The sequence below is a fragment of the Paramormyrops kingsleyae genome, chromosome 17 (assembly GCF_048594095.1).
Source record: "Paramormyrops kingsleyae isolate MSU_618 chromosome 17, PKINGS_0.4, whole genome shotgun sequence".
Lineage (NCBI taxonomy): Eukaryota > Metazoa > Chordata > Actinopteri > Osteoglossiformes > Mormyridae > Paramormyrops > Paramormyrops kingsleyae.
The window spans coordinates 6,808,991-6,836,430 of NC_132813.1; the positions used below are offsets into that span (position 1 = coordinate 6,808,991).

Genomic DNA, 27,440 nt, shown 5'->3' on the forward strand with positions numbered 1-27,440 from the left:
CTTTGCTGGCCTGCGCTTCAGCTTGTCAGCCCTTCTTTTTGGGACGACCTATCATCCTTCCGGGCCCCCCCTCGCCCCACCGGCAGCCGCTGACCTTTAGGATGAAAACATGCCTTTTAATTTGCACTCAGTCCTCTTTAACGGTGCGGGGTTCTGTATATGACAGCAGCCGTCCGCTTCATCCCAGATATCAGCGCAGCGGCTCGGTCGTGCCGGCGGCGCTCACTCCGGTCACCTGACTCTACCCCGCGGCTCAACCGGCCGTAACGGGACCCGGGGCCTCTGCTGCCCTCTTCTGCCGCTGCTGAAATGCACCCCGAGGTGGCTTTACCCTCCACCGTGCCCCGGTCGCCGCATGGAAAAGTTCTAAATTTAGCCGACAACGCCACAGGAGCGGGCGTGCCGATCCGTGCCAGCGAGCCAGCGTATTTATGCGCTGAAGCCACTTAGCGACGGTAATGATTCTGGGCCGCCGCGCGCGATGGATGCATTAATGCGCCGTCCCTGCCCCCACACAGGATCCACCCCCCGGACGGAGCCGCTCACCGTCACCCTGGCCGGGTTTGCGGCCGTCCTAACCCTAACCCTCAGGACACTCGGACTCTGGTCAGCGTTCCGGTGAGCGGTGCCCCCGGCTGTCGGAAACACGATCCGGCCCCGGACAGAGCGACTCACTTTCCTTTTATGCTGCTTTGGAAAAAGCCCCCCTCCCTTCCCCGGCCCCCAGCACCTGAAAGACAGGTCTCTCCTTCCGGATGCCCCCTCCCCTCGATGGCCCGCCTTGCTAATGGCCTCTCGTCCGGTCGGCTTGGCTCAGCTCTGGGCCGAGTGCAACGCTAATTGTGGGGGCGGCTTGAGAATCCGAGCGGGAATGGGGGGCGGGGGCTTTATCCATCTGGATATCCTCAGTTTCCCTTTTTCCCTCCCTTTGACCTTAAAGTCGGACGCCTGGCAGGTGTGTGAAGCCGCGCAGAAACGGCGCTCTTCGTAATTTGGTCTTGTTTACATTGCTGTGCCGTGTGCCCTGTGTCCTCACAGTGGTACGACCCTCGTTCGGTCAGGAGAGAGACACACGGTGCCATTTAAAATCCACTGTGCCAGTTTGAAGGCGGGACGGTGGTGTCCGGTGAATCGATTTTAACATGGAAGCCCTACCTGAAGATAGATAGATAGCTTTCCAGGGCACTGTGGATAGGGGTTCTTGTGAACATTTACGCTATTAAAGTGGGCGGGGTGGGGGTAGTTCTGTATGAGAGGCCCCTTCATGACAAACGGGATTTGTTTTCCTCGCCAGTGAGGCCTCTGTGCATCGGCCTAGGTATGTAAATCCAGTCATGTGACACTGTTATAAGGGAACCTGGGTGGTCTGCGTTGGCCTTTGACCTTTCCCTCAACCCCCCAAGTCCAGAAGTTGATAAGTTAAACGTCTCGTGTGCGTGTGTGTGTATGTGTGTGTGAGAGAGAGATAGAGAGAGAGACACACACACACACACACACACACACATGGTGGGGGTAGGTAAATTGGCTCCTCTTTAGGTGAGTACATATGGACACTGCAGGCCCTTTGCAGGGGAGAGTGACAGACTGGTTCTTTGCGGCTCTTTGTCGGGGGACGCTGTACCGTGTTTGTTCACCTGAAGTTTCCCTGTCTCCTTTTTCTCCTGTCCTCTTCCACAAAAACATCACCCTTTGACAGAGTCTTGGCTGGCTACTCCCCCCGCAGATTAATGCTCTGGAGCCTCGTGCCTGCTTCCACACATCACGTGCTGGCTGTGTGTCATGTGACAGCCTCTGCATGCCCCCCCCCCCCCAGCATAGAATATTGAGGCCGTTCACCGTCAGCGGAAAGTGGGGCCGCTGTCTGCTTTTGTCCCTGTTACTGTTGAATTGGTGCATGCCGGGCAGAGCGGTAATTGCACGGGGGGGGGGGGGGATTGGGGGGTGCTAGTAGGAATCGTTAGGCTTCCTTTGACTCTTGCCAGCTATGGACAATGGTTAGTGCAGCAATCTGCTGAAAATAACTATGACAGCCAGAGGATGAGAGCTGGCCGTTCGGGGGAATCTAAGCTTTACCTGGGTGGGACGGGTGGGGGGCTGTCGCTCACTGGCAGGTGACCCAAGGGGCCTGGTGAGAGATCAGCTCGCTCCCGCCTCTGACCCCCTTCCCCGTCGTTCCTCCCCCCCCGTCAGCATTTTCCTTTCGACGTCTCCCGACCGTTTTTTTAATTGGCTGCCGTCTGCACGGGAGCCCAATTGCCGCCGATCTCGTTTTGTTTTTATTGTCCTCCGACGGTGACATTTCGCCAGCGGCGTTAACCGGAGGAATACGCCGTGTTGTTAATGGAGACGCGAGGGAGGCCTCAACGGAGACCCCCCCCCCCCCCCCACTTCCTCCGAAGTGCTTCCGGCGGGCTGATCCGTAGGGGCGGACCCCCGCCGTCCACCCCCCCTCATCGCAGGCTCTGACTGCTGCTGTGTGGGTCATCTGAGATGGAAGCTAACCTGGGAATTTTCCGTCCACCAGCCTGGCTGCGGGACAGGAAACCGGGGGGGGTGGGTTGATGATTTTGCGACAGTGGCCTCAGATTTGCAGACAGCTGCCATTTCCAAGAAAGGCCTGTTTGACAAAGCAGGAAGGGGTGTGGTAAGTGGGAATCGGGGGCGGGACTTGAGGGAGCATCCAATGGCTGATTGCGTCAGATGGTTGATCTGTCATTTGCAGTTGGAGGCGGGGTTTAGTGCTTCATGAAGTCAAGTAGGGTTATTGTCATGTCAGGCATATGCACAGTATACAGTGAAACGAAACATTGTTCCTCCAGGACCGTGGTGCAGCACAAAGAACAAAAACAGAAACAACACACAAGAGCAGCGGCACAATATTACAGGACAACATACAGCACTCGCAACAGAAACAGTAACAGTACTAGTTTGAATGAATGCAGCATTATGACGGATACTGTATTCTAGCAGCAGAAGTGTGTAAAAAATGCAAGACTGAAGAAATAATTAATGGAATAAGGCTGACGTTGCACTTGGGGCTTTGAGTCGTACCAGGCAGGTGTTGTCTCAGTGCTGGCCCTTTGCAGCTGTGTGAAGTATACCGCTGAGTCGGCCGCCGTCTACCTTAACGCTCGGGGGGTGTTTGGGGGGTGGGATAAGGTTCAGATTGAATCTTTCCCACATATAAAAGCAAACAGCGAAGCTCCCTCTTTTTTGTGGTTCTGCTGGGTGGGTTGCGGTGGGTGGGTCGGGGGGTCTGGCAGTACATTTTTTCCCCAGTTTTTTAATTCACCCCTCCCACACACTTAGTAGCCGCATGCTGCGTTGGGGGGTGTTTGGTGACCCTCAGTAATGTGTACATTCTATGCGAGAGCTGTCAGGGAGTAGAGCTGTCCTAAAAGCCCTTTCCCTAGTTGAATGTCCCTTGGGGGGGGGGCTGAAAATTCTGCCGTAGTTCCATCACAGAACAGCGCGTGGATTCGCCAGGTCGCCGGGTTAGGCTGGAGTTCCACACATAACTTAGTTGTTAAACTTTATAAATGGTCTTTGCCCATTGAACACAGAGGGCACAACCTCACTCCTTTGTGGGAAAGGGGTGAGGTGGCGGGAGGGGGGTTGTGTTGGGCGTTTTTACCGCAGCCATCCGTCACAGAACGTCCTGTCCACCTGGCGTTCCGCGCGCCTTTGTTCTGGAGTCTGCGGCCAGAGGACGAGCCGGATGCCATTCCGGTCCCGTGAACAGAATCCACACCGTAATTAGGGCTTTGGCACCCGCGCGTGGATCTCGGAAATCGGGAGGAGATAATGCTTCCCGAGAGATATTCCGGGATGGGCTTGCCCTAAATACATATATTCGCACATTAGTTATGAGTGTCGGACCACCTCTGATGCGTAGAGGTATTCACCCCCCCTCCAATGCCATCGATGATAAATACTCACCTTTCAGCTGATAAGGTGCGGAGTCCTCTCCATTACCAGAGTCACTTAAAAAGCTACGGGGGGTGGGGGGTACTGGGATGGGATGTTGTAGGCCGGTGTTTGGCACGATGGATTCTCGACGGGCGGCCAGTGCTTCGAGCGGGGCAAAGCGCAGGACGGAGAGAATCAATTCGCGCTCCGGAGTGCTGCCAGAACTTTCCGGAAACGGAGGAGGAGGAGGCGTCTGTGGAGCTAGGAGGCCGACGGCACTGTCACCAAGGAGGTCTAATTAAACATTGACAAAAAATACTCTTGTTTTGTGTTTGTTCCCCTTCCGTGGGCTGTGGCCGGTTAAACCTTTCCACATATATTTTCAGAGGGCGGGGGGTGCATTCCGCACTGGACCTTCCCGGGAACTGACACCCTTCAGCGAACTGTTAATTACCACCGGCAATTAATGCTGACGATCCAGGAATCTCCGTGCTGTGGTTAATCGAGGTGTGGGGGTGGGGAGCCTATTAAATCACCTTTTTTCACACAGTGAAGATAACCAGAAATCGCGTGCACCACACACACACACACACACACGCACACAAGCATGGGACAAGCAAAAAACCAGATAACCTTTATCCTTTAGGTTTTCTCTCCATTGTGCTGGGAAGAGTTGTGACCCTTATCTGAATCCTTAAATGATACCTTGTTTAAAAATGTAGAGTGAGGTAGGGGGGGGCTGCCCAGTGACATCAGAAACTGCTGACTGTGGCGGACATGTCTGGACCCCCAGCCTCTGGTTGGGTCAGGGCAGACAGTGAAGATCCGTGATTCTGTTCTCTGTATTCCATACTCCGTTGTTCACTGCTTGGAAGCCCAGTTATGGATCCCGGTGCTGTATCGCTGTGCTGGGTTCCGCTTAAAAATCGATGGCGTGAGCTATTGGACGCGTGACGGGGTGAGTCATGGTTGGGGCCGGAGGCGGCGTGACGGGGCCCCCTTCAGGCCGTGGTTGAGACGGCAGAGCGGTGTCGGGTGGTCACGCACCAGTTTGTCTGGGCAATCCCCCTCCCGGGGAACCTGCCTTCCCTCCCATTCTGCTCTCCCCAAGTTGTGTTTTTTCTTTTTCTTCTTTTTCTACCCAAAAGCAGTCCTGCAGTAGCAGTGGAGCCATCACCCCCTGAGACGCCCCGAAAACAGCAACCACACGTTTTGTTTGTTTGTGTTGTATTTCCTCTACTCTGCGCAATTAACATTTATATTGCGACGGAAGGTGCTGGTAGAATCGCAGCACATGCGGCTGGGCCACAGGCCACTTTCTCTTCATGTATATTTATCTTATATTCCATAGCCTCCGGACGGCCTCCTACTTTAACCGACTGTCAGTTTTATTTTGTCGGATTTTTATATATTTGATTCTGTGTTTGTTTTTAAGCTGCTCGCCCTCCGAGGGGCCCCCGTATCAGACAGACTTGTCTTTGCCGGATCGCTGTTAGCAGTGGGGGCTTTGAGTTGCGTGTTTATCGCAAAGTATTGTGGGAACTTTCTGATGGGACGTCCGCTTGCTGTGTGGCCCTGTTGTTTTCCATGCTGCTGAAATGTATCCGTCAGACCGGAAGCTGACCTGTGGGTGTCACACTTCTTACTCAGGTGGCAGCGTTGAAATGGTGGGGGGGGTGGGGGGGCGCTTTTCGAAGTTTGCCTCCTCTGAGGGATACCAGGCCAGCCCCACCCCCTTGCCCCTCTGCTCCTTTTTTGGGTCACTAACGCCTTGTCGTTCATAATCTCAAGAAATTATAGTTTGGCTTCTTGCTAATTTGTGTTTGTCGGAGCGTAATTACAGACGCAGTGCGTTTCGCAAATGGATTTTGCACGGTTTCACCACTGGGATATCTCCAGCCCTGCTGCCCGAGAGGGAAGGAGAGAGTGAGACGAGAAGAGAGAGAGAGAGAGAGCATAAGAGAGCAATACCTTTTGCAGTAAATAACAGTCTTGTCAATAGCAATTAAAGAAAACACCCCCCAGATCTCTGTTGCAGCAGCTTTAGGATTGGGTACAATATAAGTATGATTTGCAAGGGAGACATTCTGAAGTCTTCTGTGGAGAGCTGCTGTTATGCGACGGGGGGTGGGGGGGGGTGGCTTCCTGTCTCCGTGTCAACAAGAGCCGGCTGCAGTTCCCCGTCTGACAGGCATGAAGAAGATGCAATTAAAATGGCTAGATGTGGGTTCAGATACCCCTCCCCCTTCTAGGGCCCGCCCACTTTGGGCCAGATACTGTCCGTGGGGGGGTTCCTGCAAAAGTGCCCCCGGTTGTTTGTGTGGACACCTTTCATCGCTTTGAGGCCACCAGGGTTGTCACGGTTACATATCCCAGGGTAGGAGGAAGGACCAGAAGTTACGTGTCTAGGGGCCCCATGACCACAGAACAGGAGAGGATGATTGCCGATGACCCGGCGTGACAGAAGTGCGTGTGTGGCCCCCAGGGGCCCCGCCAGGCCGCGCTCGCGTTGGAATCGGTCTGGGCACTTCCTGCCGACGGCATCGCGCACTCAGGGTCGCCTGTGGCCTCGTCTGTGGAGAATTCGGTATGTTTCCGGCTGCTGTCCGCTCCAGGGATCCGGGATGACAGGGATGTCTCCAGCGCTTGCATCACCTGCCCAATGCCGCAGAGAAGCGGGGAGGGTGGTGTGTTGTTTTGCCTGTGGAAGCGTCGCCCGCAGTGGTAAGACTTCAGACGCTGTGGGCTATGATGGAGTGTGCAGTTTATTATTTTTTCACTTGTTTCCACACCAGGAGGATGACTGGCTTTTGGAAAGGAAATAGCCCTTCTTGGCATTGCTGCAGCGTGTGACCGTTCTGGTTCAGTCCCGCATGCAGCCCTCCTGTGTGGTGTGTGTACATGTGCGTGCTTGAAATGCTAAGAGGTGTCCTCCTCCTGAGCTCTGCCTGTTTATCACTGGCCCCTCCCACTCCCCCCCCCAGTCCCTGGCCCCACCCAGTTCCCCTCACTCGCAGGTGCTGCGGTCATCTCCTACTGTCAGAACCTGCCCCCGCCCACTCCCCCCAACCCAGGCCCCGCCCCACCCTCTTCCCCTCCCCAGCCCAGGCCCCGCCCACTCCCCCCCTCCCCGGCCCACACCCCGCCCACTTCCCCTCCCCAGCCCAGGCCCCACCCTCTTTCCCTCCTCAGCCCAGGCCCCACCCTCTTCCCCTCCCCAGCCCAGGCCCCGCCCACTTCCCCTCCCCAGCCCACACCCCGCCCACTTCCCCTCCCCAATCCACACCCCGCCCACTTCCCCCCTCCCAGGCCCCGCCCACTTCCCCCCTCCCAGGCCCCGCCCACTTCCCATCCTTGGCCCTGTGGACTCCCCCCCCCCCCCCCCCCCCCCAGGCCCCGCCCTCTTCCCCCCCCTGGTCCCGCCTTCCTCTGAGTGGCAGAGGTGGGGCAGTGTGATGTGAGGACCCTCCTGATTTATGCCTTTCTTACATCCAGGGCCCTGTTCAAACTGAGAGTCCTTGCCAAGTTCCTCCTGCCCTGACCAGCCATATCCTTGTGCTTCGTTGGCCTAACAGCTGTCACCGATGCCGCGATCCGGCCTTTATGTTGGTGTTTTGGCAATTGAAAAAATATCTATTCGTTTTATGGGGCTTGGTTAAAGTGTTAAATGGGGGATTGTCCCGAAAAATGGCCTCGTCACTGGGACAATGTGCCCTGTTTGCTGCCTCCCCTTCGTGTCTCATTTGCATGCTAGAGAGAGTCAGGTAATTGGCATTTATGCCGAACCGAAAATGGGGGGAACCTTCTGGAAAAGAGATTTTCAAGTAGAACTACACACGCCGGGCATCTGGGGCTGTCACATGGCACCGGCGCCTGTGGTGGTGTTGGGGGGGGGGGGGGGCGTGTTTTGGAGCTTACAGCGAGCAGATCTAAGCAAACGTGCGGATGTCTGCCGCGGTGGGCCCTGGAAGATTCCAGAACGCGCAGGCCCAGCAACCGCTGTTGAACCCGGACCGACGGCGTGTCCCCCCTTGTAATGACAGGAGCAGTAATCCGGGCTGGGCCGAGGGCTCAACGCTCCATAATGTGTGTTATTGACCGTGTTGGTTCATGCCGGCGAGAGAGGCACTGGGCCCAGCCGCACACCCAGAGCCGCTCTCGAAGTGGGTTTGAACAGGCCTTATCTTATGCCGGCAGAGCCGTGTGCTGTTTACAGTGTAAACCTATCGGGGTGCGCGCCCCCCCCCTCCCCATGCCGCGTGCGGTTTTATTAATTAGGCCGCGTGCTGTGTTTGAGCGCAAATACTTCTGGAGCTGAGTTTATTTTTTCAGCTGATATCGCTGTCAGACAGATGTTACGTGAGAGCCGGCGAGTGTTTGAACAGTGTTCAAGGGGATTGTGGTTTTTTTTTTTTTGGAGGGGGGGGGTGTCACATGAACTCGATGTTGATGAAATTGGGAGTAACCCCTCTGCTCCCTGACCTAGACCGAACTGGAGAGTCCGGGTTGTGATTGGGGGTGTTTGTTTAATTGATGGCAGATCCTCGGTCTTGGAAGAGCTCAATACTTCTTGCTTCATCATAACAAGCGTTTCTCTGCCCGGTCCTTGGGGTCCCCTATACAGTCTGTGTTTTTGCTCCCTCCCAGCTCCCGGCCAATCATGAACGCCGAAAACCTTGTACAGGTGAGCTGGGGGCTGGGAGGGAGCAAAATTGGGGACCGTCTGGGGAGTCCTGGAGAATTGGGTTGGGAAACACGGATTTGAACAGTTGGGGTAAAGTTGGACCCAGATGTAAGTTTTAGATAAGCATGTGCTCTGTGATTTTCATGGTCTCAGCTCGCTAGAGAGAGAGAGAGAGAGAGAGAGGCCCCTTATGAAACAATAAAGGGCAAGAGGAGAAAACTGGAGTCACTCTGTCCGGCTCTCTGTCCATTGGTTTTTATGTTGGGTTCTGCTGTTTACGCACCCCCCATGGTCCAGTCGGTCATTCTCTGCCCGACCTATTGCTATCTTTACATACTGTGGGCCATGCAGGCTCACATGCGCCATCTAGTGCCCAAAATGAGCAGCGCATTTGTCACTGGCTGTCGCCGGCCTGTAGGGGGTGGTCACACAGCAGTCTCTGTCCTGGTGGGGGCTTGGGGTGGAACGATGCCAGCTGGTTTCTTCCCACTGTGGGACTCTTGCAGTTCAGCGTAGCTCAGATTTAAAAGTGGGCCAGTTCAGGTTCTTCCAGTGATGAATACGATGCTGAATGGGTTACGCGACTGCATTACGGGGGCATAAAGAAGCTGCCGCTCCGCTGCGCTCGAATTAAACGCTCCCGTTTGAATTTTGAAATAACGGCGCGCTGCCATTTGTCGCTCTTTTATGTGAACTTTTGAGCTGACGCCGCTCGCTCCGTTTCATCCAAGCGCACGCCTGACGGTAAATCTTGAGGGTGGCGCATAGCTCAGCGGGCTAGGCTGCTGTATCCATAATCAGAATGTCGCTGGTTCAGATCCCGCGGTCAGCAGAGCAGTTTCACTGCTATGCTGTTCAGCGAGGCCCTTAGGCTCCGGGAACGGTCTGACCCCACTTTCTCACTTTGGATAAGAGCATCTGCTAGATACGTAAATGTAAATCTATTAATCACCCGACTCGGAATCTTATTCTGTTGCAGTTTGTCGTCAGGATTACGCGGGATGTTTTAGTAGATTCCTGTCATAAATAGTCATCATTAAATGGCACTCGAGCGTGCAGAAATGCGAGATGGATGTGAGGAATGAAACTCGGAATTTGTTGGGCTGCTCCAAGCGGCCGATCGTGAGAGAGAGAGAGAGAGAGAGATAATGATAGTTCGGCTTGTTTCGGTTCTCAGGCTGGTTACGCTTTATCTGAGGCTCCTACGCTGTTCGTTATTAGCAGCATCATTGTCTTGGTGTTGATGCCACCCATCAGGTTTTCGGTGTTTCCCGAGGGCCCCGTGCCGTTTGTCTGGACAGGCTGAGGTCATCAGGGCCCAAGGTGATCCTCCCTCAGGCCGGGAGTCGAGCCTCATCTTTCAGCTCCTTTAATAACATGGCTTCATTTCTCACGAGCGGCGATTTGCAGCCAGAGTGAGACTTCACGGGTGAAACCACTGACTTTCGCATCAATTACGCTGGTTTGCTGAAATATGTAAATGTCCCGCTCTGTGCACCTCTTTTATTTTTACATCTGTGTGTAAGTAATTTCAAACTTGTGCGGTTTTGCGGTTTCACGCCGAGCGGCCCGCTTAATTTGAGAAACGCGTGAGCACCCCGGCGATGCCGTTTGCCGGCGATGCCGACCGAGCCCCCCCCCCCCCCCCCCAGGTACAGCAGGGCAGGTGGCACCCTGCCGGGTCTCCGTTCCTGACCTCCGTCACAAACTCCAACGTTTTCCAGGCCAGGAAGGCCAAGGCCCAGCATCGAGTCCGAATGCCGGCCAAGTAGCATGCGAGCCAAATGAGCTAAAAACAGCCCTCGGCGTCTGAGGGTGGCGGGGGGGCGCCACCCCCTCCCCTGCGTTACACACCGCATTTCCTCGTGCTGCGTGCATCGGGTCAAAGGTCTCTCAGTAAGTAGGATTCCGACTTCTCTGTTTAGTCCTTTTATCTGGGAAATAGGAGTAAATATTCGATTTAACACCTGACGCCTTTTAGAAACTTTGTAGGACGAGGGAGGACATTTGAACACCACTGTAGGACATACACAAGCATGAAATTACTCCTAATTTGTTTCTACAGTATTGTGTTATCTCTATTAGACTATGCAAATAATAAACTGAATGCATGAATTAGCTTTTCTCTTAATGTGTACTTGTTGCTCTAGTAAACATGTCCTAATTTTGCAGAGTGTAAGATTAAATTCTCCAAATTGCTGTCAGAAAAATTACATACCTGCTGAAAATGGCATTAGGAAATAAAGACTGCTGTGTAACAGATCATTTCGCTAAGAGCATTTGTCTAAATACCTTTAAAAAAGACGTATATGTAATCCCCCCCCCCCCCACCCGGCACACACAGACGAGTGCCAGCTCGGTCAGACTGAGCCCGTACACATTTGCACACCTGAGATCTTTCCGTCGTTACGTTAAGTTACACAGAAGTATGTTTGTCTTCAACTCACGGGTCCGGTGCATGATGGGATAGCATCAGGCTCCTGGAGTGAAAGCCTAAGAAAAAAATTGGGTGGGGGGGGGGGCGGTTGTGACATGACAGAGGGGGTTTTATTCAACGTTGGCCCAAAGCAAAGCATTTGTTGTGTTTATTTTTTTGACTTCTATGAAAAATAGGTTTGCAGTCCTACGTGGGAAAAACTGGCCAGGGGTCGTGGCCTTGGGCCAGCTCTTGGGGGGCTGCTTTCGGGGCGGCGGGGGCAAGTAACCGCTATGCCAGCCTACCGGGGAGCCTGCTCTTACTGCTGCTGCCGGCACCAACCAATGTTCCTGTTTGGAAATGATGTTATTCCCCCCCCCCAAAGAACTGCCTGTACACACCAAGGTCACGGAAGACGCCGATCAGCATGGGCTGGCGATGAATGGGCCCATTTTGTCAATGACTTTCTCTCTTTTTTTCTTGAGAGAAAATCGTGTCTGCATAGAGATGGAAATTAAGCGGCGGGGGGAGCAGAAAGGGTTTGTATTTTTCTTTTTGATACCCCTGTATGCCAGTTACCGTCTTAAGAGGCAAGCTGGTGGAAATGGCACTCGGAGAGACTTGCCACAAGCTGTTTTTCTAATTTCAAAGATGAGAGAACAAGATCTTCAAAAGATATAAAAAGCCAGCCGCCGTCCCTCTGCGAAGTGGCTTTATTCTCTCGTGGAAGTCGGGCCTGGTCCTCGCGGCCTGCTCTGAGACGTTATTGAATCACTTGGTGCAGAAGGACCCGAACTGACAGGTGGAGCCGCCCCCCCCCCCCCTCTTCCTCTCTCCTGGCCCACCACAGGTTCCCCACTAAGATTCCTGTAATGCACCACATTTTGCTGCCAGTCTGTTTGAGTAGGTCATGATGACATCCGTCCATCCCTCCATCCGTCCGACTGCCTGTCTGTCTGTCTCTGTCTGTCTCTGTCTGTCTGTGTCTGTCTGCCTGTCTTCCTGCCTGTCTGTGTCTGTCTGCCGGTGTGTCTCTCTGTCTGCCTGTCTGCCTGTCTCTCTGTCTGCCTGCCTGCCTGCCTGTCTGTCTGCTTGTCTGCCTGTCTGTCTGTGTCTGTCTGCCTGTCTTCCTGCCTGTCTGTGTCTGTCTGCCTGTGTGTCTGTGTCTGTCTGCCTGTGTGTCTCTGTCTGTCTGCCGGTGTGTCTCTCTGTCTGCCTGTCTGTCTGCCTGTCTGTCTACCTGTCTGTCTGTCTGCCTGTCTGTCTGTGTCTGCCTGCCTGCCTGGTTATATATTTGTTCACTCCACCACTTGTACTGCTCTGGCTATATGGCCACCAGCACTGCGGACTGGGTGGAGGTTGCTGTGTGTCTGGGTTTGAGTTACATGAGACTTTGTAGCTCAGAGTGCAGTATGAAGTGTTTCCCCAGCCTTCGCTTTTTCCAGAGATCCCTCCTCCAGCCCTGGGACCGACGTCTGCGCAGTTACTCGCCGTATTGGTTTTTGGCTGCCAGTGCCAGATCTCCGGGAGCGTGCCGGGATTGGGGATCGGCTCATCATCCTTGCTTTAGAATCCAGCAATAAAAACCTTAGGCAGATTTAAGTTGTTTAATGTGTGCGGATCGTTATTGATGATGAATTCGCTTTAGCTTATGCCTTTATCCGGGGTGACTTATGGCGCTGAGGCGTACCACTGTAATTGTGGGATAACAGCAAGACTGGAAATCCGGCGAGGAAGCGGGGATTTCCGCTTTAAAATATCGATGCTATAAAACAGAAGGACTTGCTGTATCTGGGGGAAGCCATTTATAACATAGAAGGACCCCCCTCCCCATATAAACTCATAGTTCATTGTCCTGGCATTTAAGTGAGACCTGACATGAATGCCATTTCTGTAGTGTTTTTCTAAATCGTCATCCATCATCAGCTTTTTGTATTTGTAATCTTCCACTTTGTCATCTTTTATTAAAAAAAAAAAAAAAACACAGCAGGACTCCCCAACCCCCCCCCAACCCCTGCCCCTTATGAGCTTTTAGATCTCAACGTTGTAGTTGTAGAGAGGAGAAAAAAGTTCTGAATGTCAAGCGATGGTGGTGTGGCGGTGATGGTGCCCGGTTGCTGGGAGGGGGGGCCTTCCTGCCTGCACTAACCACCTCCCCCCCCCCCCCCATCCAGAGAGTGTGTGTCAGTCTCGCTGACTGCGAGTGTGAGAGCGTGACTTAAGCCACAGAAGCGCGTCTCGAAAAATTAAGGTCCGGTTTGAATGTTCTTCAACTCTGTCGATGATGTATGAAGGAGACCTTTGGGGTGGGGGGGAGGGGGGGGTTGGTCCTTCCTGTCTTCTGCCTGCGTTTTCAAGCACTCTCTTAAATCCCACTCTAACTTTCTGAGCTGTCCTATTACAGACTGTAAAGCTTGACTAAATTTTCAATTTGATATGCAGGGTAATTTAAGCCTAGTATAAGCTAATATTATATATATATATATATATATATATATTTTTTTTTTATGCAGAAGTGGTCAGAGCTGGCTTGTTGATGGCTTATATCTGGAAGTCTGTGTTGACCTCTATGGACTGGGTGGGGTTTGAAGGTTTTTAGCGGAATGGGCAGCGCCGAGAGGTGAATTTGCAGAGATGGTCTGTGGTATAAAGCCTGGAAGGCTCGAGCGAGCGTGTTGAGTCGGTCAGCTGAGAGACAGTCACGCTCTAGGTTCATCTTTTCGCTGCCTGAGAGCACGGCATGGTGGGAAATGAGGATCTCTGCTTACACCGCGATGGGGAGTCGATGTGACTGCCTGTCTGAAAGTGACTGGGCTGTGGGGGAAGAAGGAAGAGATTTGATCGCTGTATCGTTGTGGTGTGTTTATATTAGTAATAGCGCTTAAAAATATAGTGGTGAGTGTGTAGTGTGTCTGTGTCTCTATATGTGTATATGTTTATATGCAGACTTTTCGACAGGGATAATGTATATGCATTCAGTATGCATGTTTGTTGTCAGCATGACTGTGTGCTGTGTCCTGTCCCCCAACCCTACCTCCCCAGCTCTTGTTGCCTTGGGGCGGGGGGCTTGTTCCTGCTGGTAAGCTGGACCCGTGCATATAGTTGTAGTTGCAGTGACCCTTTGACGTCCGATTAGCTTTTTTTGTTTTTATTAGGAAACTCAATTCTTTGTGTGTGCATGTGCACACATTTTTTGCATCATTACCAGATTTCGTCGCAATGCGATAAAACCCTGTAAACTTTTTACCTTGTGGGGATGGGCACATTTTTTCTGTCCCTTCAAGGGAAAACTCAGTTTTGTAAATATCTGTGACTGCAACCAAAAAACAAAAAAAAGTCTCATATTTTGTTTGGTTACTTATGGGTTACGGTCATGGCTGGGTAGGGGTTAAGGTCGTCATGTTGTTATTAGGGTTTTACCCATAGAGATGAATGGAGAGTCCCACAAAGACATAGATATCTAATCTGTGTGTGTGTGTGCGTGCATTTCCTCCTCGCTTTCGCTGAATTGCGTTTGTTTTCCTGCCCTGTTCTTTCTGCATTTTTATCCTCTTCCCTTTAACATCATTATTATTATTATTTCCTTTTTCTGTGCCCCGAACTGCTAGAAGCCTCTGAGCGTGCAGATTTCAGCTGGATTCCAGTAGGTGCCTTGATTGCTTTCCTGTGGCCGTTTGCGCCGCTTGGCACAGCGTCCCGGGAAGCGTCTCTGAAAGCTGTAGCGCGGAGCGCGGCCAGTACGAGCCTCCTCTCGCGCTCCACAGCCTGTTCTCTAGGTGAGGTTAGAAGATAAAACACACACACACACACACACACACACGTACGTGCTACCATGGGCGGGCACTTGAATTTTGGCGTTTGAACCTGGTGGTTGTGAGTTCACTGGCTTTGCTGGTGTGTTTCAGTTTGTCTGTTTTGTGGATTTAAGCTGGGCAAATGTGTGTTTTTGACAATGTGTCGCTTGTTTGTTATTTATTGGTCAAACCGTTTCTTTTTGTGGCATGTTTTTTATTTTTTTTTTGGTGTTATTTTTGTCAGCTTGCCTTCTGCCCATTTCCCAAGCTAACTGGTTTAGACTTCCACTTTGCTGGGGGGGGGGGGGGGGGTGCAGTTGATTTGCTTTTCTACAGAAGAGGAATGTCAGGAAACGGGAAAAGAAAAAAACCAAACGCACGCGAGATGTTTCCAGTGTGTCAATAAATCCCGTCGTCTTCTACATATCTAATGGTCCCAGAAACCACATTAAATCAAACGGTCCTATTTTATTTCCTTAAATGGCAACCGGGGAAAATGTATTTCAGAAATAGCAAGGTCTATTGTAATGAAATAAGAGGGGGATAAAAAAAATCCAGTCGTTTTAAAAATGTATACTGCTTCCAGCGTAATAGTGTAAGTAATTTGTTAAGTGCTTATAACTCCCATGCTAAAGTTTCCAAGATTTTGCCTGAAGCAAGCACTTAATTAGCATATTAATTTTTCAGAATAGCTTTGAGGAGTGCTTCTCAATATTTCTTTTTTTTTTTTTGCGTTGCCCCTTAATATGAAAATATTTTTACATTTCGCAGGCTGTTTATCAGCGTAGAGGTTCATTTGAATGCAGTGCGAGTTAGTGTGGGGGTCGGGGGGGGGGCATCTCAGGGGTCCTGTAATAGGCCTTAAGCTGCTTCTATCAATCTTCATAACCCTGCGATAATCTATCGCCTGCGACTCGGGGTTTAAAGCGCACCTGATCATTAAGGGAGAGGAGCGGCGCCTGAACCGCCCCGTTCCAGGCGTTTGCCCATAACTGCGTATCCATCGCAAACCCTGGAGCCAGTGGTGGGAAGGACGGGCGGTGCACTCGAGGGCGCCGTGGAGAGACTGCGAAGGACGGGAGGTGCACTAGAGGGCGCCGTGGAGAGACTGCGTGCTGGATGCGGAAGCTACTTGGAGACGCTGTTTTGCCTGACTGGGTCTGCAGGCTGTTGGAAGAGGCCAGTGGAAATCAATGCAGGAGCCGGATTCGAACCCGTGACCCTGGAGGTGCTTGGCCATCAGTGCATTCCTCTCCTTCACCACAACCCCGCCCCAGCATGAACTTGATAATTTTCACCTCCAGTGCACCAGATTCAGCCAATTAGGGGCTTGAGGATGAGCTGATTAGATTAGATTAATCAGATTGACTGGTGCTGCATGGCGTTGGGGGGTGGGGTCGCTCAGGGTTTGAGGTTGGAGGGCATGCCGCTTTGAGCCCCCTCTGGGACGGAGCTGGGATCCCTCCATCATCTCGGCAGTTTTGTGTTCCTTGTCATGCTTTTCGGGGTGAGCTTGGCAAGATCCCTGTCGTCCCTGACATCCCTGTCCCCTGACATCCCTGTCCCCTGGCGTCCCTGGCCTCCCTGGCGTCCCTGGCCTCCCTGGCGTCCCTGTCCCCTGGCCTCCCTGGCGTCCCTGTCCCCTGGCCTCCCTGGCGTCCCTGTCCCCTGGTGTCCCTGTCCCCTGGCCTCCCTGGCGTCCCTGTCCCCTGGCCTCCCTGGCGTCCCTGTCCCCTGGCGTCCCTGTCCCCTGGCCTCCCTGGCGTCCCTGTCCCCTGGCCTCCCTGGCGTCCCTGTCCCCTGGCGCCTGTCGCTGTACGGTCAGCCCTTCATTATCAGGCGCACCGCTGCCGCCGTGTCTTTCGCACAAACCGCCCGTCCTTCTGGTAACCAGCCTGGTTTGTGTTTGTGGTGAACAGAGTAGGGCCTTGAAGGTAAGCGGCTGTTCAGGATCGCAGCGTGGGATCAGAGCCCTGGCCCAGGGGGGGCCGTGTCCCTCACCGTGCTGCGTTATGGCGGTAATGAGGCCTCTCCGTTTGGTGCTGGCATGGTCTGACCCTGGGGTGACCTTGGTCTGACCCTCACGATCGATTGACTCGCCGAGGTGCGCCGGGGCTGCAGTTAGGAGGAAGTTGGGAGCTGAAATGGGACGTGATCTAATTTGGAGACACATGGGGTGGCGGGGGATGCGGGGGGGGGGGGGGTTGCTTTGGCTGGGACCGATTGGTGTAGTCCAACTCAATGGCCTGTGTCATGCTGTGGCACCTGCCAAATAAGGAGGGGGGTGACTCGGGCCAGCGAAGGGAGGTGCATTAGGACCTTGAAGGGGCTGCTGCGGTCTGTCGGGGGTGTCAGTCCAGCCGCCTGCGGAAGGAGCCGCTCTGGTGACGGAGAGTGGCTTCCAGGTTTCAGGGGGGGCCTTAATCAAATGACAGCTGTGCCTTGCTGCCCCCCTCCGACTTATTTTATGTGTTAATGTTACCTGGATTTGTGATTTTGTGGGTGAGGCGGGGCCTGACCCTGGGAGGATATGGTCGCCGTGGCCGCGCCTCGTACGCCAGTGCGTGTCCATGCCATCCCCTGCCAAGTCGGTGCGGCTAATGGCCGGCCCTCTGCCCGCGCGGCTAACGGCCGGCCCTCTGCCCGCGCGGCTAACGGCCGGCCCCGACCCTCTGCCTGCACCCACGCGCCCTCACGGGCCACCTGGGGCGGCATTAAAACCCCCCACATCAGTATTACCTTTCAGCGCTGGGGCCAGTCTACCTGTGTGAGCCTGGAGCCTCAGCTGGTATCTATCTGTGTAGCTCCGGATTCAGTGCCAGGGTTCAGACAAAAGATTCCCCCCCCCCCCCCCCCACATTGTCACGTGTGAGATGCTTTCTTCTGGAAAATTCGCCACCAAACCAAGCACGTGCCAGCTGGCAGGTGACATGGAGCAGAGAGACACTTTCTGGTGACACCCAGACGCTTGAGTTCAGAGTCAAGACATCCGGGTGGGGGGGGGGGAGGGAAGGAGCGTGTTCTGTTTTTACCGATAACACAGGCAGGCTGATCTTTTTTCTCCCCCAGCATTTTCTCACCTCAGGGGTGGCACAGGACCTAAATGACAGACTGATATGATGATGTTCTGTGGTCCCCCCGCCCCCCCCCCCCCAGTCGTCAGAAATGGTTATCTCTGGCCGTTCCACTCGCCAGCCATGGCGAACGTCTGTCAGGCTGGGTTACTGGCGCTAAATATGGAGGACGGAGCGGAACGGCGTAAAAAATGTGCTGATTAGCCGTGGTTATGCCCTGGCCCTCAGGCTCCGCCCGCGTCGGGCGTGTCACGTGACCGGAGGCCCCGAGCGCCCCCCCGCAATCAGCGCGTGAGCCGGCGTTGGAGATGATGGCGGGGCGGAGCCGGCGAGCTTTAATCAGGCGGATCTCGCCACGCGAGCTAAGAGGGGCCCTCTGATTAAAACGCCCGCTTGTTGGGACACAAGAGTGTCTTTTCAGTGCCGTATTCCGTAAAAAAAAATTACTGTCAGTCATCGGCAATCAGCGCCGAAAGTCTGCATTGCGGCTAATCAAGGGACGTAAACGAGTAAATAAAGGAGCCCACTGGGTACGGGGGGGCGGGTGGGTAGGCCAGCGGGTAGGGATGCCAGGCCACACGGGTTTGGGGTTGGTCAGTCCCCCCCCCACCTCCCCGCCCCGGACCCTCTGCCTGTTGATCAAGGTCGGCGCCCTGCTTTGGTTCTGCTGTCTTTGGGAGAACTGCAGCTTGAATTTTTTATTTTTTTTTTAATTAGGATTTTTTTTCGACTGCGCATCTAATGGAAGATCTTAATGAGATCTGCCGCGCGGCCAGCGGAGTGGAGATGGGGGGCGGGCGGGGGGGGCACTCTGGCTTGCACCGTGTCTCTGTCAGGCGCCGCCACTCAATTCGGTGACACATTTTATGTATCCTGTGTTTTATATTTTTTCGGAAATATTTAACTATTTAGCCTCTGGATTGCTGGATAGCAGTGCTCAGCAGCGCCTCCTTGTGCTAGAAATGGGTCACGCGGGCCTGGTGACTCCTAGCTGGGTGCACGGTAACCCCCCCCCCCCCCCCCCCCAACTTATAGACCCCCCCCATCAGCATGGCAGAGACCCTGATCTAGAGAGGCCCCGTGTTTAGTAAAAGACCTGCTATCCCTAGACCTGAAGGTCCACCGCGCCCCCCCCCCCATCCCAGAATGCACCTGTGCCCTTGCGTAGCCGTTTCTGTTTTATCAGCAGCTTGCAGCCAGAGTGAGGCGGACTTGGCCCATTACGGGTCCAGCTGAACGGCATCCTTCACTACCGCCGCTGACAGCTGACATTCTCGCTGCGGGGAGCACGGCGCAAATTACCCTGTGTGGGGGGGGGGGGCGGCCTGGAATGAGGGAAGCATCAGGCTCTGGGCCTACACACACACACACACACACACACACTCCCATTCTGATTCCTCAGCTCCTCTTCAATGGCTCCCATCCCTCTCTCACTCCGCACATGGTTGAGATTTTAAGCCTTGTTTTTCTTTCTTATTCACTAATTATATATTAATTACTTATGTTTACTTATACATTTCCTGTGCCCCTGCCCTCCTCATTGTCCTACCAGCACAGTTTGTCCGATTAACACACCCAACTGGAACCTCTTAACTGTCTCCCCCCCCCCCCACCAATGAGAAGAGGCATGACAGTCAGGTGGTCGGCGCGAGGAGACGTGGTGCCTCCTGATCAGTAGTGGGTTTGCGGGCCCCTGTGTGTCTGATTGTCAGCGATTGTAGCGCTGTGCCTTTAAGAAGGAGGCGGGGCACAATGGGAACAGCAAGTGATGTGAGGAAGGGAGGGTCAGTGCATGCCGGTCACACTGCAAATGAAGCCACTGTGACAGTCCCCTCCCCCCCCCCCCCCTTCCCATCAGCGAAATGTCGGCTGGGGTGAAATCTGACAAGGTTGAAAGGCCGCTGGTCGTTTCCACGGCTACAACTCATCTCTCATCGGAGAGGAATCTCCGTGTGCTATGATTTGGGTGGTTGGGGTGGGGGGGGGGGCGGATGTGAATCGTGATGGATTCAGTCCCTCCTACACATACCTCCCTGAGTCTCTGGGGATGCCGTATGTAGATCTGGAGACTCTGTCTAGGTGACCCCCCCCCACCCCCCCGTGTGGATTCCCAGCAGCCGTGCTTCAGAGATGTAGTGGAAATGGAAGCTTGTTGTCTTTTGTCGCTGGGTTGGCGGACGGGGGTAATTGGGTTTTTCCCGTGTCTGAGAAGTCCTATCAGCCACTATCCTCCCTGTCAGGGGGTGTCAAAGCATGTTTAAAAACTTAACGTGGCACAGACAGGATGAGAGGCAGGGACGTGGGCTGGGGGGAAGATGGGCAGATGATCTGTATGGGGGGGGGGGGGGGTGTCTCGGGTGGTGTAGGACAGGCAGGGATGAAGACGGAAGCAGCCCAGACTGGTGTTTCTGTTACAGGGGTCACTGGAGATGAACCCCCCCCCCCCGGCTTCGTTGCCTTGTATCATCAGCTGTCTGGGCATAAAGCTGGCTCTGCGTTTGATGGTTTTCGATGGGGGAGGGGGGAAGGTTCTTTCAAAGTACGGGGAATGCCCGGTACGGACGTGGATCTGGAGAACCACCGGGGACGGCCAGCGTCAGCTACAGGTGGCGGAACGTGCCGGTAGCTGACGGTGTGTGAGTCCCCAAGGCGTCCCCAAGGCGTGTGTGGCCCTGTGGCTGCGGGATACGTGTGGCGAGGTGGCGTCCTGAACTCGCCTCCCAGCGTTCTCAGAGAACGATTAGACGTCGTTATTTCCACCAAGGGGTGCCGCGCTCTGGCTTTATTCCCTGGTGTAACACTGGATGATCTGCTATGCCTCTGATGTTCATTTTCTCTCTCTCTCTCTCGCTCACTTTCTGTTAACTTAAATCTCCTTTTTCTGTCTTTCCAGATGGTCACAAGAACAAAGAAAATATTTGTAGGTGGATTATCGGCAAACACGGTAGTGGAGGACGTGAAGCAGTATTTCGAACAGTTCGGAAAGGTAAGAGTCACTTTGCAGACTTTGATTTCACGCGTTTGGAAACGGCCGCTTTGTTTGGGGTTCCGTCTGCGGCAAGGCGAGGGTTCCCCGTGTGTCGACATGCGGACGGCGTAGACACATGGTCCGGTAGCTGGCCTGTGACTCGCGGATGTTGTGATGTCAGTCGCCGTTTGGTGAAACAGGTTTGGTGGCTGTACCACAGCTAACTGTGACCCGAGCTGGATCCGTCTCCTCACCCCCCCATCAATGCGGTTAGTTATCACCAGGCATCAGATGAAAGTCAAGTCGATGAATCTGGGCTAGTTATAGACACCATCACCCATCGAGTTGAGTGAGCACCAGCTCAATTCCAAGTGTGCCGTCGTGCTCCTAAAAATATTCAAAGTTCCCCCCGTAATCATTGTGACTGAACAGGATTAAACGGAAATTTTTAGCCTGATTGAGCGACTTGATTATAGTGAGTGGTTTATTTCTCTTCTCTATTTGGGCTCCCAGAGGCATTCTGGGAAGACAAAACAAATCAGTCTGATTGAGTGCGTTTCTCGAGGCCTCTTTCGGGTTTGATCGGCGCACGCGGCGGCGGAGGTGGAGGTCGCTGGATTGGCTGTCCGCCGCCCGTGTGTCTTCTTATTCCCACTGTTCCTCTCGGCTGGGTAATTTATCAAAAAAAAAAAAAAAAGCGGGCTGGTCATTCAATACTGCGTGCCACGCCGGCGCTGAGCGTGTTTCTTACCAGGAGCGAGTCAATCCGGGCCGACGAGCTAATTAATTAACTTTCTCCCCGTTAAAATTAAAATGGGCCGTTCCGGTGACAGGCGCGTACTTCAGTGAGGGTGGGGGGATAGTGATGGAGGTTAGAGGGTGGAGATGTCCGCTGGATTTCACGCAGTCGTCTGAGATGACTCTCCCCGGTGTCTCAGCCCCCCCCCCCCCCCCCCAGCTCGCCCTGGCAACAGGGGCGGGACTAGATGGCACGGTAACCCACAGGTGGCTCGTGACTCGCCGTTTGGGAGGAGGGTAGGAACAGGTGGTGCATTAGACAGAGAATCCCATTTCCGTGAGGTCAGGAGGACAGGCGAGTGTGGGGGGGGGGTGAAACACACAGGCTAGGAACAAGGTATGACAAGGTGTGCTCTGGGGGGGGGGCGTTCTGTCCTATTTAAAGGGGCCTTTATGCTTTTAATTTTAAATTAGTTTTTTTGTCAGGTGACACACACAGTTCAGCCGTCCTAAAAGTGACACCCTTATCTGCCCCCCCCCCCAAGCATCAGTGTTCATGAATGAAGTTAGATTGGCAGTTAACTAATATGCATAATGAATGACACCAAAGGTCACCACGAGCTTGGTGATGTGCAGTGTCTCTCGCCGCCACCGTCTGAGTTCGGCCCAACGGCTCCCACATCACGCAGAAATCAGTGCTGGGAGGGGCCCAGCCCTCCTGCAGTTGGTCTTTGCGTTGAGGTGGGTGGGGAGTTTTAACCTCTGCCCTTAATTTTCAGGATGACCACCCAGAATTAGGGCAAGAGCTCACAACCTGCCTGGCAGATGGGCTAATTAGCTGTGTTTTGCTGAGTCATTATTTAGCGGTAATCGGCTTGGCATGTCAGCACAAGGAAACAGGCGTCTTCGGCTCTGGGGGAATAAGTCCGCTCGGTATGTGCCCCCCCCCATCAGCGCCCTCGGCCCTCCCCCATGGCCTAAGAGTCCTTTCCAAACCATGGGGTCTCCACAATCACACTTTTATACCTGGTCTGACCTGATTCCTATGTTCTGTTGGGTGGAAGGCTGTTGTATCTGGGCAACATTCTAACCTCTCTGGTCCTGCTGTGGAAGGTTGTCATGCAGTGCGATTGGGGGGGGGGGCAAAGTAACGGCTGACAGACATCTGGAGCGGGTGGCCTGTTTTTTTTTTAACCTCTTTTTTTTGTACCTCGGTGGCTTAGGTTGTGGTGACGGTGACGGTGACACCTGGGCTTTGCCCCCCCCCCCATCTCCCCCCCCCTTGGCCATTCCTTTCCGCTTCTACCTGGAAATCTGGGATGAGTTGTCCTCACGCTCCTCCCCCTTGACATTCTGTCTGCCCCAAGGGGAAGCAGAAATTGAGTGAATTCTACGGTGACAGGGCAATTGTTCTGGTCTTCTGGTAACTTAATGTGCGTTTTTTTTTCATGTCTGCCCGCCCCCCCAGCCCCCCCCCCCCCCCCCCGTTGCATGGGGGGGGGGGATTTCACAGCAGTGGGAAATAAGTAGCGTGTGGCTGTCAGTAATGGTCGTGTTCAGGGATCCGTTGGTTCATTTAGCATACCTGCCGGACCTCTAATGTTTCAATAATGGCATCAGACCCCCCCCCCCCCCCCATCATTGTAAATAAAACAGCGCTGGGGTCCATTAGCGCCTCGCCCAAGTCTCCCTGCATCGCTGAACACTCACTGGCACAATCTGAACACCTCATTTAAATGTGAGGAAAATTCCAGAGCAATGTCAAGGTTTTATTTTTTCATTATGATATATTTTTTTCTTTGCCACCCTTTTAGCTAAAAGTAAATTAGGTAAACAACTTGGTTAAAAAACAAAAATAGAGAGCCAGTTTCTGGATGATTATTGGGTTTGGGAGAAATGAAACAAATGCACAGAATTATTTAGGGTAAAAGTAATGTTTGGATCATTGGTGGGTGGGGTCCGGAGCCTGTCCAGTGGTGATTGGCTGCCGTAGGACTCCGCCCCCTCCGCTGTCGGGTAGAGCCGCTCCGGCGATGCGTCGAATATATGAGGTCTTGACTTTGGCAGATAAAGTTTCATTTTGCCGGAGTCTGCAGACGGCATCTCTGGGATAAGAGGTGGGCGGCAGGTAACACGTACGGCTCCTTCGTTTCCAGTGTCGACTCCGGAGTCACCCAAGTATGACGACCCCCCCCGCGCTTCTTTATGTTGTGGAGTCCACAGGATTAGTCATGTGATAATGTATTTCACCCCCCCCCCCCCGCCCCCCACCAAAGCAGCGTTAGTGCAGCCAGACCTGTATTGGTTTCAGTGGGATTGTGAACAAGCTTTGAAAATGGTTTCTGCGGCGCCGCTGCCAGTCAGTGAAAGGAGGCAGCCGCTTGTGAAGATTGAAAATACAATCGATTTGCTCTTGGCAGAGTCGCCCTCAGCTGTCCTCCCCCATTGTGTCGGGCGCTGGGCGTGCCGCGGTGGGAGGGGTCGCCTGCATGTTTATCGCTGGCGTGACTGTGTCCTGGTTGGGGGGTGGGTTACGGAATCTACAGGGACTTGGGGAGTCCTTAGCGTCTCGTGATGCCTTCAAGCTCTGGGTCTCTGCCCCCCCATTATAGAAGTGCCGTTGCCCCTGGTGATATTAATGGGTAGAAAATATTGTTCTGCCATCAGGCTTCACCCAGGGGCACGACCCGTGTGCCCCCCCGCCCCTTTTGTTTTTGTTACTTTGTTGAAGAACAACATTATTTTTCAAATAAAAATTAAGAAGCTGCGATTGTGGCAGGATGGAGCGCCAGCGAGCTTCTGCGGTTTCCTGTCTCGCTGTAAATCGCATTCAGCGCCGGATCGGCGGGGCGGCCGCACAGACCGCAGACCCGCACGAGCCCTGGCGGCCGCCGGCACTTCTCCGGCCGTTTAATCCGAGCGCGGTCACATGCGCGTAGCGGGCTCAAAAAGCCTGGATTGAAAGCGTCTCTGCGCTCGCGGTAAACCTGCCTCCTGGCGGGAGAGAAGCTGCTGCGGGAGGGACTCAGACAAATGATTTAATATTCCCTCTGACCTTTGTTTGCTCTGTGTATTGGTTACGTTTTCGGGACCGGGGAGGTGGGGGGGACGATGTCAAAACACCCTCTTGAGAATAGGAAGTTTTCCTGCCTCTTGGCAGTGCATACCCTCAAATCACTCTGCTTTTCTTTTCCTTTCTTTTCTTTTCTTTTCTTTTTCTTTTCTCCCTCCTAACTCACAAAATCCCAAATCTCCCTCCCAAATCTAACTGGAGTAACCTCTGCCGGTTCCGTGTGTTTGGTGCCTTCCTGCTGTGCTTGACAGAGAGCCCCCCCACCCCCAGGGAAGCCCCGGCTGACCTTTGGATCACCATGCTTCACTAATTGCTTTTCCCACTGAGAATCCCCGAACGCGGTGATGATTTTGAATCTCTCAGGATTTTGGGCGACGCTGGGTGGGTGAGGCTGTGGTGGTGGGTCAGTCAGTGCCGATGTGACTTGATTTTTTTGCGACGGTGTCAAGCAGCCCTTCCTGAAATTTGGGGTCCCGTGATGGCCTGAGGCTCCCCTATATTTTTGGAATATTATGTTTCTGATGAAGCAGCGCTTCGCCGACCTCAGTGGTCCTCAGACCTGGTATCTGCAGGACTGATGGGGATGGGTCTTTCTCTTCAGGAGCTGGTTTCTTTCCGCCTCTCGGCAGCTCTGACCAGGAGTTTTGTAGTTGTGGATCTGCTGAACATCTCAGTAGAGGTTCTGCTGGCCTCTGCTTGGTCTTTGAAGGCAGTACTTTCTGGCAGGTCCTTGTTCCTCCCCAACAAGCAAGCAGGGATCTCCTTGGATGCCTTAGGTTAGAGCCTGTTAGGTGGCAGGTTGAAAGTGATCGAATGGGATGTTTGACACACGCACACTCGGTCCAACCCCACAAAGACGCAACGGGGTCAGGAGAATCGTCTGAAGTCTTCGGTGAAGAAGCGTCCCGCGTCGCCCGAGTTTTGAAGACGTTGCCAGCAGCTCTGTCAGAATTTGGGCTTGATGTGTTTGCTGTGATGCCCCCCTACACCACCAATCAGATCTCTCCAACCTCCCCTCTTGGGCCCCCGAAGGAGTAGACCCTGTTAGAATAGCTTTCAGCACTTCACAGGAAGGAAATGGGCCAATTAAATCAGTGGAGCCTCAGGAGGAGGGATTTTCAAAGACGCATGGATTTTCTTATCCATAAATACAAGTCGTTTACCTGTGGAGATGGTTTTTGGAGTTTTAATAACGCTTTCTCAGGGGGTAGGGCTGAAAGGGCCCTTTAAACTTTAAACAGAGAAGCGTTTCCCCAAATGACACTTAGAAACTAATCTCCCTCCCACAAAGGTGCCTTCACACTGGTTGAAACACGGTCTCTTTGACTGCAGCCGCGTGTTTGGATGAAAACGGCAGGTAACGCATGATATTTCGCGAAAAGTGAGAAAACCAGTCAGGAACACTGGACGCCAGTGGCAGCTTTCTCTCATGCGGACTGGGGGGGGGGTAAAAAAAAAAAAAGCAGCAAAATGGGAACAAGGTTATGGTGTCACATTTCAAATCGCAGCGCCTGCCCGCTGATTCGGGAAACGTTTGATGGTCGCCTGTCCTCGCCGCGAGTTCCCGGCCACGGCGAGAAATTTGCGCCCAAGCCTTTCCGTGAGCAATAAACATTTAACGCACGGAAAACAAATAAGCGAAATAAAAAGCATCGGAAAACGGAAACGGCGACCTTAGGAGATGTATTTTAAAAAACACTCAAGTATGACGAGCAAAAAAATCTCGACTGTTGACTGTGCAGATACTGACTAAGCTGTCTTGGTTTTTCGTTTTTGCCTTATGCAGGCATATTCTCTGACACATCGGCAGAGAAAAGTATAAACAGATGAAAAGACGGAGCACACCAGTGTTCCGTCGGGATAACTTTCTCCCACTTGAAATTATTCCCGAAATCGCTGGGTGAATGCCCCCCCCCCCGCTTTTCCCGGGGACGGGAGAGCATGTTTTTTTTCCACTACTATTTTTTTTAAACCTTGTCTACTGTTTAATGCAGCGGCCTAATGAATCCTCACAGGTACTGAAATCATGTACAATTACTGTGCTTACGCAGCGGAGAGGGGCCTGGGGGGGGGGGGGGTGGAGTACGACTGCATGATGTGGGAAGGGAAGCAATGGGGGGGGGTGTTTGGTCACATCATTCGCTCCCTGAAGCCTGTTCTGGAAGGGGCCTGGGCATTTACCGTGGTTTTGACGTTAACCGCTCACTGTGCCTGTGCCTGTTGCTGCCGTCATGCCTGAGTCCTCGTGGCTGAGCTGGACGTTCCTGGCAATCATGAGCGACTGGCACTTTGTCTAATTTGTTTTTTAATGTGCCCTAAAACATAGTTACTGGTGACATTCTGGTGGCTCGCTTAACGGGCAATGCCACATGCCGCCCCACACTCTGCCCCGCCCCAAAGGCCACGCCACGCACCCCGCCTCACTCTCTGCCCCGCCCCAAAGGCCACGCACCCCGCCTCACTCTCTGCCCCTCCCCACACGCCACGCACCCCGCCTCACTCTCTGCCCCTCCCCGCACGCCGCCCCACCCCACACGCCACGCTTCTCGAGGCACCGCCGCCCCCAACTGGTCGTTAAAAGCCGGCGTTATTAAAATCGGTGCTTGCGCTCATGTGGGTGGCCGGGTTCCCCTGAGGGGATTTAATTTGATGTGCCCTGGTGGAGCAGCCAGTGACCAGCGTGTGGCGTTTGTAATGAGCAGTGCGACCTGCGTGTGTCTGTCTGCGTGTGGGTGTGCGCATGCGCACTCGCTCGTGTGATGCCCTGTGAAGCCGCTGCCTCGG

The 27,440-nt window shown here is 53.6% G+C and overlaps 1 protein-coding gene across 5 annotated transcripts in view; it reads left to right on the plus strand.

Moving 5' to 3' along the window:
• The window catches only part of msi2b (musashi RNA-binding protein 2b), a 171,204-nt gene that overhangs the window by 15,039 nt on the left and 128,725 nt on the right, over window positions 1-27,440 (plus strand). For all 5 annotated transcript variants that reach the window (XM_072701569.1, XM_072701568.1, XM_072701570.1 and 2 more), the window contains exon 6: window positions 20,771-20,863. In XM_072701569.1, the coding sequence (XP_072557670.1) occupies window positions 20,771-20,863 (93 nt within the window). The remainder of the gene's footprint in view (window positions 1-20,770; window positions 20,864-27,440) is intronic.